This window comes from Puntigrus tetrazona, chromosome 3 (assembly GCF_018831695.1).
Source record: "Puntigrus tetrazona isolate hp1 chromosome 3, ASM1883169v1, whole genome shotgun sequence".
Lineage (NCBI taxonomy): Eukaryota > Metazoa > Chordata > Actinopteri > Cypriniformes > Cyprinidae > Puntigrus > Puntigrus tetrazona.
In genome coordinates this window covers 17,559,133-17,574,393 of record NC_056701.1, presented here as the reverse complement: position 1 = coordinate 17,574,393, position 15,261 = coordinate 17,559,133, and the positions used below count along the sequence as shown (strand labels likewise).

General features: G+C 37.5%; 2 protein-coding genes across 2 annotated transcripts; one reads left to right on the top strand and one right to left on the bottom strand.

The window, feature by feature from the left end:
- Positions 1 to 3,942: 3,942 nt before the first annotated feature.
- Positions 3,943 to 8,131, bottom strand: ube2ia (ubiquitin-conjugating enzyme E2Ia). Its single transcript, XM_043235997.1, has 7 exons — positions 7,978 to 8,131; positions 6,227 to 6,321; positions 5,755 to 5,838; positions 5,468 to 5,540; positions 5,260 to 5,369; positions 4,927 to 5,006; positions 3,943 to 4,833 (listed from the first exon to the last, which is right to left on the bottom strand). Exons 2-7 carry the CDS (start codon positions 6,290 to 6,292, stop codon positions 4,773 to 4,775), a joined length of 474 nt encoding a protein of 157 aa, XP_043091932.1. The 5' UTR covers positions 6,293 to 6,321; positions 7,978 to 8,131; the 3' UTR covers positions 3,943 to 4,772.
- A 735-nt stretch (positions 8,132 to 8,866) lies between these two features.
- Positions 8,867 to 15,256, top strand: il21r.1 (interleukin 21 receptor, tandem duplicate 1). Its single transcript, XM_043234991.1, has 8 exons — positions 8,867 to 9,026; positions 9,451 to 9,574; positions 9,775 to 9,883; positions 10,023 to 10,225; positions 10,798 to 10,943; positions 11,029 to 11,279; positions 12,099 to 12,192; positions 13,724 to 15,256. The coding sequence occupies exons 2-8, from the start codon at positions 9,472 to 9,474 to the stop codon at positions 14,411 to 14,413; spliced, it is 1,596 nt and encodes a 531-aa protein (XP_043090926.1). The 5' UTR covers positions 8,867 to 9,026; positions 9,451 to 9,471; the 3' UTR covers positions 14,414 to 15,256.
- The last annotated feature ends 5 nt before the right edge of the window (positions 15,257 to 15,261 follow it).

Genomic DNA, 15,261 nt, shown 5'->3' with positions numbered 1-15,261 from the left:
ACAGACTTTCCACAACAACTTAAACATGTTAAAAATCGTAAAACCGTAATCAAGTCTATGAGGCAATGTCATTGAGCCGTAACCCAACGTAATGAGCTCCACTGGACTACAGCATGCAGGTTTCTTTCTTTCCGAGTGCATGCTAAGTGGTCGGGTCAGAATGAATTAGATTTGAACAGGATGCTACTGCGTTGTTTTCCTGCAAACACCGAGTGCTTGTAACACAGAGAATTAGGGTCTGCACTTTATAAATAGCCATTTGCTGCAATTGATGGGTCCTTTGAAGCTCTAGAGGTTTCCACTTCCACCAGCCCACTTGTGGTGCGACGTACTGTTTTGTATTCAAATATATCACAGTTTGAAAGGATCAAATGGAAATGTTTCTTTCAAGCTTCCCTCGTAGACTGCACTCAAAGCTTTCATGGACTGAATCGTCATCGCTCCTCCTTTGTGTACTCATAAGCATTATTAGCTGGTTATTCAGTGCTGCCACAAGTGATCAGAATCTCAAAGAACGTTATAATCTAAAGAAAGGCAGAATCAGATAGAAAACTGCTTTCTGATAGAAAAGCTAAAAAGAAAAAATATATTTTTGTTAGTTTATTTTTAAATAAGGTTACATTAAGTTACAAGTTGCAAATATTAAATATACCGTTGAATGGCAGGAAAAAGAAAAGCAATTACATCTAATTCTGCACCAGGAACAGATTAAGAACGACAGAAAAATAATCTGATAATACATATATGTGTGTGTTTATATGACATTTATTAGTGCTTATTAAGCACATATTAATGTCTTATTCTACATCCCTAATCCTAACCAATACCTAACCTTAAATACTTTATTAATAATTAATAACTATTAATAAATTAATAAGCAGCAAATTAGGAATTGAGGGAAAAGTCATAGTTAAATGTGAATAAATGTCCCCTATTCCAAAGTGACACTTATTTTATTTATTTAAAGGGCCCCTTAACCTTTTTTAAAAGTGAAAGGGCAACGGGTCCTCTCCAGCTTTATGAAATGTGAGATGTCGCCTCACAATTTCAAAATATGAAGTCAACACTCTCAGGAATTAAAAACAAAATGTAAATAAAATAAAGAAATCTACATATAGATATAGGTATAGCCTTTCAAAAGGCAGCAATATGTACCATTTAGGTACTAATTTGTAAAGGTACTAATGCAGTACTTTTGTGGATAAATTGAAAAGGGTACTGTCCCAGTGTCAGCTGTTATGGCTTTTTCATGAAACTGCACCACGTAAATGATTAAAGTGTCTTATTTCTGCTGTACTAGATATAAGTGCTCACATACCTTTTCCATTAATTATTTTGGTTGTACAAAGCATCCATTCATTCATTCATTAAAAATACAGCACTGCCAAATGTTGTGCACGTTGCTAATTAAATAAGTCTGTTATTGTACCTGGACGCAGCTGAAATCACATTTCATGAGTCATTCGTGCAGAAAGGATTCACGAACGCCAAGTCTAAGGTGACGAATAACAAAACTCAGCTCAATAAACAGTCAGAAATAAATATTATATGACTCATACATTTCATCGAACACATCAATATACACAAATAATTCAATTCCCACCCTATAAATGACAGCTTCTTCACACGATATAACATGCAGTAGATGACTTGCTGGACGACCGTAGATATCCGTTGATTTTTGATCAGAGGAAAAGGCTCACAATGACCCTTCTGTCTGTTTCCATGGGCACATCATTAGTGCACTGCCCCGGCTGGATCAGATTTGAAGTAGCCTACCGACCGCACAGCATCTTCAAAACAAATACAGCTTTACTGTAAAGACGGATAACGGGGTGTTTTGATTTAAACGCGTATTAGGTTCTAGCATAGATTTGGAAAGCGAATGCAATAATCCATCAAAAAAGGTATTTCTCTAGGCTCGGACTGTGACATCTGAACATGCACAATTTCCCCCATTACGTCCGGCGATTTCTAAATGGATATTATGCGCGGTAATTCTGGATACAGAGAAAATAAGTCATTTGGAAATGAAATTGATGTCAGGAGTAAAAGGTCTCTAAATGGCAATCAACATTTATGAAACGTGACTGAGAAAAATAATCAACGCCACCTTTCCAGAAACGGATGTCGAGGATGTGGGTAGAGCACTGTTAATGATTTAATTTGCATTGCAGAACTGCCATTTGCATTGTGTGTTAATCTCATTTAACCAGCTACCCAAAGATGGCAATCAACAAGGTTACTGTAAAAATCCACAGACAGACACGCAAATGACAAAAGACAAAAAAAAAAAAAAAAAAAAAAAAGTTCAAGAGACATTTTCGTATTATTATAGTAATTAGCAAGATGCAGACTGATGCATATGCTTTCAAAAGCCTATTGTGTGCCATGAAACTCACAGATTGAATTAAGAGTCTTTTCTTCTTCCTTCGTGCAAAACAAGTCAGCATGGATTATTACCATGTGGCTGTTAGCTTAAAACATACATCTCTAAACCACTATGATAGTCAGATCAGTAAACGTTCAGCAATTTTATCATGAACCATTCTTAATTTATTGATAAAAAGGATGAGCTTCATACCAAATTTGCTAATGTTTTTTGTAAAATTAACAGTTAGTGTTAAAGAAACTGCTACTGATAGTTTAGATTTAACCTTAAGTGCATAAAGCCTAAAAATTGTAAAAAAAAAAAAAAAAAAAAATGCTTTCAAAAAAAGAAAGTGCGCCCAGTAATTACCAAGAAGTTACACTCTAGCGGTCTCCTCCTGCAATTAGCAGAGTAACATCTTAAGTGGGTCTTTGTCTCTCTACTGACATGCTTCCCCACTTAACTGTTTCTAGCAGCTTCCTTACAGCTCGGGCTGTAGAAATCAGGCAGAAAGCATTCAGATTCGTAATTGTGCTGACCCCGAGACAGGCTGGAGTCCAGGGTTTTCCCTCATTCTATCAGAAGAGCCTTGACAAGCTCACAGTACCTGCAATTCTCCAGAGAACGAGAGCAGTAAGAACACCTTACCAAGTTAAGGTCAGCATGATTAAACACTGCTTTTGTGAGGAAGAACGCGTAATTAGTATGGAAATTCCCCTGGTTTAACTTCTCATTCCACTGGGGAGCCTTATCAAATTCAAGGCCAGCCATTGCTACACCTTTAACATTCAATGGTGGGCATCGTTCTCGTGAGATCCCTCCAAAAACAGCCCAACAAAAGACACTGACCTTCTAGGTAGGGGTCCTGGTCTGCTTCTCCTGAAGATAATGAATTAATGTTTTCACATTTAACCTGACTGGTTCTCAAAGCGGGCACCACCACTACATACATTTTTTAAAATAGAGGTGATGCATCTCATTCATAAACACAACATTATCATCAACAGCCTAATTATTAAAATCACCGATATTCATGTAGCTATGAAATTAATGCAAGAACCTCACCACTCAAGATGGCACTCCATCGTCAGGCTGGTTACATCATATTCAAAACAGTAGTGCTTAAAGCAGTGTTTGAGTCAAAAGGCAGCCCTTTATAAAAGAGTCAAAACTTTCAAAGTTAGATTGTGATCTCTTTAGTAGCAAAAATTCTCATATGCTACGAATTAAAAACACTTAAATGACAAAGCATTGAAAGTCATTTTCAAATTGAAATCAGATTAAAGGAAAAAAAAACAAAAACAAACAAATCTACGTTAAACTCTTGTTCTTGATAGCAGTAATTCAGTTACAACTGTTACAGTTTAATTCCAGTTCCAACTCACAATTGTCAGTGTTCACTAGTTTACTAAAAATAACAGTAAAACGTACCTCATTCCAGTGGCATCCAAACAGGATCAAAAACCATAAGAAAACTTACCTTTTTAAGATGGTTGAAATCAATCCAGTCGTGTGAAGAACATCCCTGCAGTCACTCTCACACACACACACACACACACTGCACAACTGGCTTTGTATAAACATTTTATTTACTCTATACACTTACATGAACAAAACACCATATGAACACAAAGAGACTGATGCAGCGGTTAACTAACCATTTGATTCAGAGGCCTTTTACGTTAAGTTTTTTTTTTTTTTTTTCCTTTTTCTTATTCTCTTATGCAAAACACAGACGGCCGAGGCAGCACAATGCTATCATACTGAATGGTACATGCTTAGTACACTGCCTGCATCAGGAATGGAAATCTCTCTACAGACGCTAATCCAAAGTAAAGAAAGTATAAAAAGTATCATTTTACAGCAGTTGAAATACTGACATTAATAGCAAGGTTTAAATTATTAAAACCATGAAAGAGACTAAAGGAGGCCAGTCTGAAAGAAAACAAAGATTAAGCAAAACGAAAGCAGTTTTATGCTCATACCTCTGCATCTGTGGAATATCATTTCTTCTGCAAGTGGATGATGTTTATTGTGCCTTTTTTTGCAAATATGTAGCACTGTTACAGAGTAACCCCACCCACCACAAAAGGAGAAGAGAGAAAAAAAAAAAAAAAAAAAAAAAATCCACAATTCAACTTTTTGTGAGCATCTCTGCTGCCCAAATGGGAAGAGAAAAAAAAAAAAAAAAAAAAAGATACTATACAAAAGGCCAAATTTAAAACCCCCAGGAAGAGTTTGTTAGGACGAGCATCAGTGGATTGACAATGGCACGACACATTCATTTCTTTAAACCCAGCAGTAAATTAGTATGAAGTGGATATGATTTGTAAGGGGGGAGTAACGGGGGCGAGGAGACCTGGTCAAAACCCATTTCCAATACAGTGCGAAAGCTTGTGGTTTACGGCGAGAACTTTTTGGCTTGTGCTCTGACCCTTTTTTCATACTCCACTCTGTTTTGGCTGAAACAGAAATGCAAACACAAGATTCATAACACGGGCAATAAGCATGTCGCTCTCAACAGGCAAGACTCTATTCGAGCTGGAGGTGCGTACCAGTAAATTGTGTATGCTTCAGCCTGTGCGGGGTCCTGAATATTTGGTTCATTAAGGAGTTCTTGGATTCCTAGCAAGATCTAGAAATATAAAATCAGTTGCGGAGCTTTATGAGATAACACTGCCCTCTTCAGGATCGCATGGAAGACTCTGTTTAAGGAGATTTTTTTTTTTTTATGATGCACCACAAATCAATACGACATTTGCAGTTCAATTTAGAAGATGAAAACATAATTCATCCTTAAACATAATAATCTTGAACTACACTTTGGCTTTTCCATTTAATAACGTGGCCATCAATTTACAAAGCTGCGCAACCTTTTTACAGCTTACCTGCTTGATTGTAATGGCAGGCCTCCAGTCTTTGTCTTCCTCTAATATAGACAAGCATACGGTACCAGACGGATATACATTCGGATGGAATAAAGGGGGCTCAAATTTACCTGTAGAAGTCACATGTAAAAACCAGACATGATTAGACAACGTGCATGCTAAAAAAAAAAAAAGACAAAAGTATAAGCACCCCATAACATCTAATTACACTTTGGTGGAGAGGAAGGGTAGTCATCCTTGAACAGCATCCGAAGTTTGAACAAGCCTCCCTCCCACGGTGTCTGGGGGAAAAAAAAAAAAATAGAAATTATACAGAAGATCAGAAATGTTTTTTTTTTTCCTCCACAAAAAAACAAACAAGCAAAAACAAAAACATCAAACACCCACCAGACATCTGAGAAGGCAAATACTAGTTTAAAAATAGTAATGGGTCTCACAAACTTGAGTATTAATGTGGTGTTCATAGTACACAAACATATCCAAATGGACATTTACCCCTTTTTTTCCAGGGATGGCACACTCCCAATTCATCAGGTTCATAGTCCCATCAGGGTTTTTTGTTGGTACAGCTACAAAACCCTGAGAGAGAAAAAAATAAAGTATTTCCAGTGGGTGGCTGAAAAAGGTTTCAAAATGTCAGACTCTAGAAACTCTTTAATCTGATCTCTTTTTTTGTGAGCAAATACACCCAACAAGAGTTTCAAGAGTCTTCTCTCAGCAGAATAAATTAAAATAACTTTTCTCCTCCACAGATGGAACATACTCCCCTTCATTAACCCCTTCAGTGCTTCCTCCGTTTTAGAAAAACAAAAACTAAACTTAACTAAAACCACTGATTAGAAACCGATACATATTCTAAACCCGTTGAATCTCAAACACTTCAGTTAAAACTTCTGCCTTGCGCTCTCCTTTTCAGAATTTCTGTAAAACAGCTGCACATCTATGATCGGAAACGTTGCATACTTACAAAAGGATGGTCTTTCCGCCAAGCCTTCCGTTCTTGTGCGAGGCGACTTAATGCTATACCAGACATGACTTGTGGCCCACAAAATGATTGAAAATCTGGAAAACACAGACAGTAGATGTGAAAGGTTCATGGTCTGTGAATTTCAAGAAATAAATTGCCAATCTTAAACTCAAGTCATTAAACCTTTATTACAAGGATATTGAGAGGGGGGTTGTATAGCAGAATTGTATTGCATTCTGGCCTCTAATATTACAAAAAAAATGTATACTGTTCATCCAGTTGGTTGAGACGCTAAAAGCATTAAAACCATGCCAAGTCAGTCTTGGTGGAGAATGACTGTACAGTACGCGAGTATATTTCTGACGTTCTAATTTTAAATCAGCATGTATTAATAGGTTGTAATACATGCATATAACCCATCAACCTAAAATACATAATACAATTAATAATTTTTTTTTAAAAAAAACCCAGAGGACCAGGTTTTAGAAAAGGAGGGACCCGATCCAATGCTCTTCCTCTATCCTTCCTGTCAAAGGCTAAAAATGTCAAAAAGGATACAGTACAGCTCTCCCTTCAATGCAATACGAAAAATAGCCAAAAAGAAAAATTCTAGAATAATAATAATCTTAAATGATTAAATCAGGTAATGCCATGTTCTTAAACTTAATATCTGGAAAATAAAGTGACATTTTTAGATGTCAATAACATTGTCATATCTCTCAATGTTATTAAAGCTGAAATTAAATAGTGACTTTTCACTGTGACAAAACTATAATGCATTAAACATGGAGGACAGAACTTTGTCCATTGGTTAATAAAAATATAGAAGTGTGGGCACTGCACTCCTCCCCCCCCTCCCCCAGGACATTATCCATTGCTTTTAATTAGATTGTTAACCCTAAAAACAACGGGTCAAACACCTGTAATCATTCACCATTTTTACAGTGTAAAATATGCATTTAGAAAGCAAATGGTTAATTTAATGCCGACTTAAATGATAGGCACTTTTATTATTTGCAGAAAATTGAAGCTATGAACCTGAAAGCGCACAGTGAAAATCTATGGTGAGAACGAGGTATAAATGGAGAAGCGAAAATGCAAAAAAAAAACATAACAAAACGGACTGTTCTCATAACCAACGCACCCAAAAACTACCGTTTAATCCAACTAAGTGTGACTTCAAGAGGGAGGAACTTAAGAGGAAGTGCTGTTTATTGTATAGAAAGCGTTTATTGAACCGCGGAAAACAATTAGCGATCTAAAATCGATAATTAAAAAAAATGGATGGGGACTACGCATGCATGGAAAAGCGTGAAGTCTTAAACATGCAAAATTACGTTCAGGGCATTTGCATAATTAAAGCAGTTTACTATAATGAACATGCTGGTCTACATTTGATCACAGAAATGAGCGAATAACGCGCATTGAATGAATGGACCTGTCAGATGCGCATTTTCAGCGCGATGCCGCACACCAGCATCCCTCACTGCGCACTTTAGCCGCTTGAATGATTCAAATTGCGCTTTATTGCGTTTAACTGCTCGCCTAGAAACTACGTGCACAGAATCGTTTACTCTACGTCTGCAAATTTACTGAATTATAATGCAAGCGTACGGTAGTCTGTCGCGTCGCGTGCGATGAGCATAAACTGTTAGCCTAGCATAGCTGGCTAACTAACAAGAGCCGCAAACAAAAACACCGCAAACTACAGTAAATGCTGAGAAATCAACTCTGTTTTGCATCACACATACCTCTTCAATGAAGACGAGTACTGGACTCTAGACCAAGCACCGTTTAATTGGGAATTCAAGGCAAACTCAAAGCAAAAATCTGTCGAAGTTTCCCTCCTGGAAAAAAGAAAACACAGACATTTACCCAAGATAATTAGGACCTGTGAGCACACACGCAGATGCCTGTTTGAAACTTTCAACAATATCCAAACGTCCTGCGTTAAACCGAACGAATTGTTTCCTTTTATTACAAGCGAATAAGCCGCAAGCTATTGTCTATAAACACAAGCTGATGAATATCACCTGAATGTCCAACTCTAAAAACAAATAATTGCTAATTGACTAATAAAACAATTAACTGATTGAAACATAACCATCAATATTATGTGATTAGTGCAGTAACAAAACTTATTTACTGCTTGTTTTTACAAACTGGGTTAGAGAAACCCACTGATTTAAGACATTAAAACATTTTGGTCAGGCATTTCTTAGACACCCATAGCTCTCAAGCGCACATGTATTCTTGTAAATATGATTGATACTATAAATATTAGAGTGTAATATTAAAAATATAATTTACATAAAAAAAATTCTGTTTATTTTAATACTGTAAATTATAGCACTGACACCTCAACATAAAATATTATATATGATCACTGCTTTTCATTTATATTGATACATTTTTGTAGTTGTTGTTGTTTAATTCATGCAAAAACACGATTTATCTGTTATCAACTGTTCTGACCCCCTAAAATCAGAATTTGATGACATTGCACTTTTATCAGGCCCTTAAGGACAACACCTACATAACAGGAAATACCCTTAATTTGGGCTCACATGGGGTGGAGCATCTGCAAATAGGCTCATTTAAACCACAACCACATCCTTCATGTCATATTTTCGTCACAATCAGTCTGACTGTGCATGTCGATCAGTAGATTGGCAAAGCATAAATGTCAAGACTTGGGCTATACAATGTACAACTGGTGTTTGACTGAGACCAACAGGATTTTACATTTTCTTTCCAATTTGAGATTTGTGTAAACAGATTAAATGGGAAAAACATCAAGGTAAGGTTAATATTAATTAAGATTAAGATTAATTCCTCTACTTGTTTTTTTATGTGTTATATATATATATATATATATATATATATATATATATATATATATATATATATATATATATATATATATATATATATTTTTATATTATTTAATAAAAATATATGTTGATTATAGTCTAAACTGTATATGATGATTAAGAAGTTTTTTTTTTAATTATTATAAAAATATGAACATTACAATTTGAAATTTACAACTGCCATGGTTTAGTACATTTTATAAGTATAAAAATATTACACATGTTTGTGTGTGTTGTTTATTTGCAAACGATTTTTTACATCGGTTGTTGTTTTAATGTTTTGGAAAAGTGTGACAACAAACGTATTTATTACACATTAATACATAACAGCGGTGCATACTTTCATTGCAGTTTGCATGTGCGCTCTGTACAATGCATTTGAGCAGGGCTGAGCGCCGATTGTTTCCCCGTTCCTCCACGATGGCTCTACGGCAAGCCATAGCCTTGCTTGTTATTTGTGGACTTATTGAGTGCAGTAAGTGTGCAATTATTGCAATATATCCATTCCTCTAAAACGAGTGCAGGCGTAGCATTATAACCTGACACTCTCAAAAGGATGTAGCTGCGCCAGTAAAAGCTGGTGTCCTTTGACCTATTCAGGTGTCGCTTTGAGAAGAAATGCTAAAGTGTGTTTAGCTCGACTGACCACATTTCCTCTCACATCACTGTTTGCAGATGACGGCGTGTGCGGCGTGACCTGCACCACAGACTTTATCTCCATGCTCAACTGCTCCAAATCTGACTCGGCAGGAACAGCTTTGTGTCATGTTGTGGCAGATTGCAGGTACAGATCTAGCGCACTGTGTAATTACTTTAAGACACAACGGGAGTCGCTTTGCAGAAACATCTGCCGCGCTCATTGTTTTTACGCCGCCATTACCACTGAGCAACTTGTTTAACTGCCACGTTTTCACGATTTTCAGGGATGAACTTGAATCTGTGAATGGGAGCTGCGCTATCAAATCGCCAGAATCCTGGTGCACAATGGAGCCGGTGGACATGGATATGATCATGTCCTTCGATACGAACTGCTCTATCACAGTCACGCAAATGGTCAGACGTGGAGATGGAAATACGGAGACCCCAACAAAGAGTCACACTGAAAAAATAGTTTTATACAAATCTGGTATGTCCCGATATCTGCTTGATCAGTGGTGTAAATGCCACATCCGCATTACTTTTAACATAAGAGCGCAGGTGGACTATTATAACTTCGAGACATCCAGTGGCTTCCGATTATTTAAGCAGCAAAAAAACTACGGTCAAACTATTTTAATGTACTTTAATGTCTTTATAAATGCACTACAGGTAGTTACAAAATGGTTACAACATGTTTTCATTATTCTTGTAGTGGCTTTTCATGTTAACCGAAAATAGCTCACTTCTGCTTTTGTGTAATAAGTCTAAAACACAAACGGTTAAAAAAAAATAAAAAAAATGGTTTTATCATTTCTTATGATGATTTTGAAAATCTCATAGTAATTGGTGTATCATCTTTTGCTCAGTTTGGTGCCAAAGCCAAAAATCGTGTTCTCCAGCATGATTTGATGCGAAGAGCGTCTTGAGCTTTAACGGACGAAACCAAATGTTAAAATCATAAAACATTCAGGATGAATTTAGATCTTAGTTCCAGATTTTTTTAGGCACCACTGTAATTCTGCAGTCTATGCTAACATTGGTTTTCTTTTTGATTCGTAGTTAAGCCAAAACAACCTTTCAACCTAAACATTGCAAAAATGAATGGGAATTTCAACCTCACTTGGGATGTGGATTATAAAGATCACGCTCTGTATAAAAAATTATACTACAGAGTACGATTGCGAAATAAAAGTGACCCAGATAAGGTAATTAGTTTTTTCTGTTTTTCTCATATATAAAATCACACCTATTCTGCTGAGTTTGTCTGAATACCATGTGATGCTCCCTCAGATGGCACAAATATACACCCTGCAGCAAAACCAACAGTCAATGGTCATCATCGGTGAAAAACTCCTGCCAGGAAGTCAGTATGTGGCAGAGGTGCAGGTTGCGGTGCATCCTTCATCTTTTACATCCGCCTGGAGTGAATGGAGTAACAGCGTTGAATGGACTTCTGACTCTTCGCAGTCAGAACAGTACTATTTCCTGCTGCTGGCACTTCCTGTAGTGCTGGTGGTGCTGCTTGTGTACAGTGGGAAATTGTGAGTATCAATCCTGCTTGTATTTGTCCAGTATTTCTCTTAGTTTCAGTTCAGATATGCTAAAAAAAAAAAAAAGATCTTTCTCGGTACAAGCTGTTTACTTGACAGTAGCCAAAATTGAAATCAAGAAGTTTGGCTCCTTTATAAAGGCCATGAGGCGCATTTAGGGAGTTGTACGAGTTGTAGAGAAGTCGCTTTGTTGAATATGGAGAAGTGAAGCAAACTTAAACCTCTCTTGTTATGACTGTTAGTGAATTTATGAGTCACATGAGTCTCTTTATCATCTGTAAGTCATATGCCAGTGAAGCCTGTATTGAAACTATCTATCAGTTAACCTGTTCCTAAAAATCTAAAAGATAATGTACTGAGAAGCCTGCCTGCAATCCCACAAAGCCCCGGGCTTAATAAAAGACTATAGTCTGGTGTGATCTTTAATTTTGATAGCGCCTCCTCTAAATGAGTTTTCCAGTAATCGATATGACGCCACTTACCGTATATGAATAGTCTTTTCTCGCCTCCCACGTTCACGAAAACCACAGCAGCAGCAGATATGTTTTTGCAGACAGTCTTTTTTTCATGTAGGTCGATAATCAGAGGAAGTCAGACATACAAGCTCTGCAAGTGCATAATGCTTGACGTTTCTCATGACAGCATGTAATCAGCATGTGTTTTTTGATGTGTGCATAATTGATTTAGCTACTTTCACATTTTAATGCTGCTTCTCTATTGCGTTAATGGCTATAAAACATAAAGCAGACTCTACTAGACCCCACCAATGCATCCACCAGACTATGACCGTTTGTCTTTTTGCATCTACAGAGGGGGCATCAAAAAGCTGTCCTTATGGCAACACATCCCAAGCCCTCACGAGTACTTCACGCCGCTCTACCATACATATCAAGGAGACTTTAAGGTATGCTTTCTTTTTATAAATCTTCGGTGTACAAGCAGAAATGTCCATGTTCGTGAGCGAGCGCGACAGCACGTCTTGTCAGGGGACTTTCAGAAGCTCGACGTGCTTAACCTCACTCGCAAGAGGGGAATGTGGCATTTTTTCAAATGAGTCAGTCTGTAGGGGCTTCAAAGGAACAGGAGGGCTCACTCAACACTTGGTTGAGATTGCGTCCGACGTGAAAACTGAAAGTAGCAGTTTTCCCCTCTAATGGAAAGTACTATGAGTTCAAACCCAAACTCTGATAAGGTGGGTAGATATAAATAGTTGTTTTTAACTGAAGGGGAATTTATTGAATATTCCACTGGTAGGTTAGTGCGAGCTGAAAATACTACCCTTTGTCTCTCAGGCTTGTCTCAACAACAGAGTTTGAGAGCCGCTTCTTGAGTTATTTTCGTCCCTCAGAGCACTTTATTAACTAGTGACGGCTTTCTGAGGATTTCTCCAAAACCTAAGCGTTATGAAATGTGAAAGTGGAGTTAACTGGTAAGACTCGTCGCACCCTCTTTGTTTCAGTAAACGGTTACTGAGGAACTGTGGCGGTTGTCAGATTTATTTATTTATTTTTTTTATTTGAGGAAGTGAACACGTATCGCATCCAGTAGGGGTCAGTAAAGCAAGACATTAACAAGAGCGAGAGCTGTGTGACATCAAATGGAAAGTTTAAGCTTTAAACGTCATCTTCCCTGCAGGTAGATATGCAGCAGGTTAGGTATGTTTAGAGCTGGGATGCTGGTTTAAGCTGGTCCTTTGCCAGCTTGTGAACAGCATAAACCAGCTCCCCAGCGTCAAAACATACCTAACCAGTTATGTTTTTTCATTTTTATATATTATATGCTTAAAATATCTATTTTTACACACTGACAACACAGTAGAGGTGATAGTGGGATTGATCTGCCCTGTGATTTTCAAAGCCCTCTTATTCTAAAATAGATTTGTAAACATGCTACAAAATTAATGTTTGAAATTATTGTTTTTTTTTTTGTTTTTTTTTTTTTTTTTACCTTTTGTACTGTTGTACCGTTTGGTGTTTAGGAAACTGTTGTTTAGTTTTCATTCTGTGTGCAACAAACACTCGACAAATCTTGTTTTGTGGTTCATTGGACTTCATGTGTTTTAAGAGCATTTACCAGCCATTCATAAGAATGAAAAACATTTAATGAATGATTTTTTTTTTTTCACTGTTAACACATTTTTAAAAGTCAGGAAATGATGGTTAAATTGATTATAGGTGCCATTGCCTGCATGTAGGCGTAGTTTGTGAAGAAGTGGTTTGATGTTAATCAGTGTTTTAGCAAGTTCATCTGGTTTAAAATTTTCTAAGATATGTTAGTTCATATAGGTTCAATAGGCTATATATTTCACATCACCAGTACACTCTACTAGATGGAAAGTTTTATATATAATGTTTATTTTTATATGTTTGAGAGGGGCATATAGAAATATATTTTCATGACAAAATGAAAAAGAATCTTTTTGTGTTTTATTTCAGAGATGGGTTGGCCCAGTCCTGACCTTCAACAGCTTTGATGTCCTTGAGAAGAGCACCACTCTGCAGGTGCTTTGTGAGAAGCAGCAGAACGAAAGCTCAGAGGAACCTGCTAACAGGACCGGCGAGCGGGACTTTGGTCCGGCGGGTCAAAACTCATCTAAACTCTACTTCCTTGGCAGCAACAGTCAGGGCATCGCGCACTCCGGCGGCCACATATCGATGGACACCGTTACAGTGTCCGGTCAGGAGGGCGTCATGGCCGACTGGTCTGGTGACAGCCACAGACGGAGCCTGGAGGACTTCCTCCACGGCAAAGACGCCAATCAGAGAGCGGCCGAGATGGATGACAGGCAGCCTCTTGTACAGGACGGCAGGAGGAGTTTACAGGGTTCAGACTTTGATGACTGGCATCTGCAGGAGCACGACCTGGAGAACATGGAGCAGGTCTCGCTGGCCTCCTATAGCTCTAATGAGCAGTCCGACGACGGCTACCCACAGATGGGTTTGGATTTGGACACCATAGACAGTGGATTTCTGGAGTCTGACTGCTCCAGTCCCTCTGCGTTCGATGGGAACGAGCAGATCGAGACTTCATCGTTGGATGGCGTGGGACGCTCCCATTCAAATTATGTCAAACAGTGGGTAGCTTTCACATCAGTTCAAGTTGATGCCCACAGCAATGGAAAGTAGCCGTACACGGGAGTTTCTATTGCTACAGCGAACTAAATCACAGACGAATATTAGGCAATAGAAGGGCGAAAGCATCTACACCTCACTGGTTGGACCTAACTTGCTCACAATGAGTGTGTGTGAACTGTTTTTTACTACACTGAACTGTATTTGTGGCATAAACTGACTATATCAGATATCAACTGTGTGATCATTCAGAAGACATTGGTGTACATTAAGACTACAGGACCTTATGTGTGACAGCATCTCAATTTGCATAATATCATTCCTTTAGGTCTAAGTCGGGGTAGCACTATGTTTAATATGTCAGGATTGGAAACAAGGCTGTGAGAGACGGGATTTTTTAACAGACTGTAGTGTTGTTTGACAATATACCATGAGTTCAGCTGACCAAAAAAAAAAAAAAACTTTCACAGCCTTGTTTTAATCTGTGTTAAACTCAATATGGTGTGTAACCTGATTAAGGTTGTGCTACTAATAATAACTATTTGTCACTCTAATGGATACTGGATTGTACTTTTTCTGTCATACTCTATTTTTATATTTCAGTAAAATATTGTGACACTCAGTATCTTTAATGTGACTTTGTCACAAGACCTCCAGAATCCCATGAATTGTTCTTCAAATCCTAAATCCTACTACATTCTGAAACCCTTTTTCATTCAGTTCTAATCGCTTTATTTGTGACTGAGTAAAAAAAGTAAAAAAAATGTGAGAAAAATTAAGATAAATATAATTACCTTTTGAGATGTATTACAACTGCGAGGAAAAGTGTTCACTTGAACAAAGTTACAATTACAAGAAATAACATATCGGATTAAAAATCAATGCATAAAAAGATAATTGAG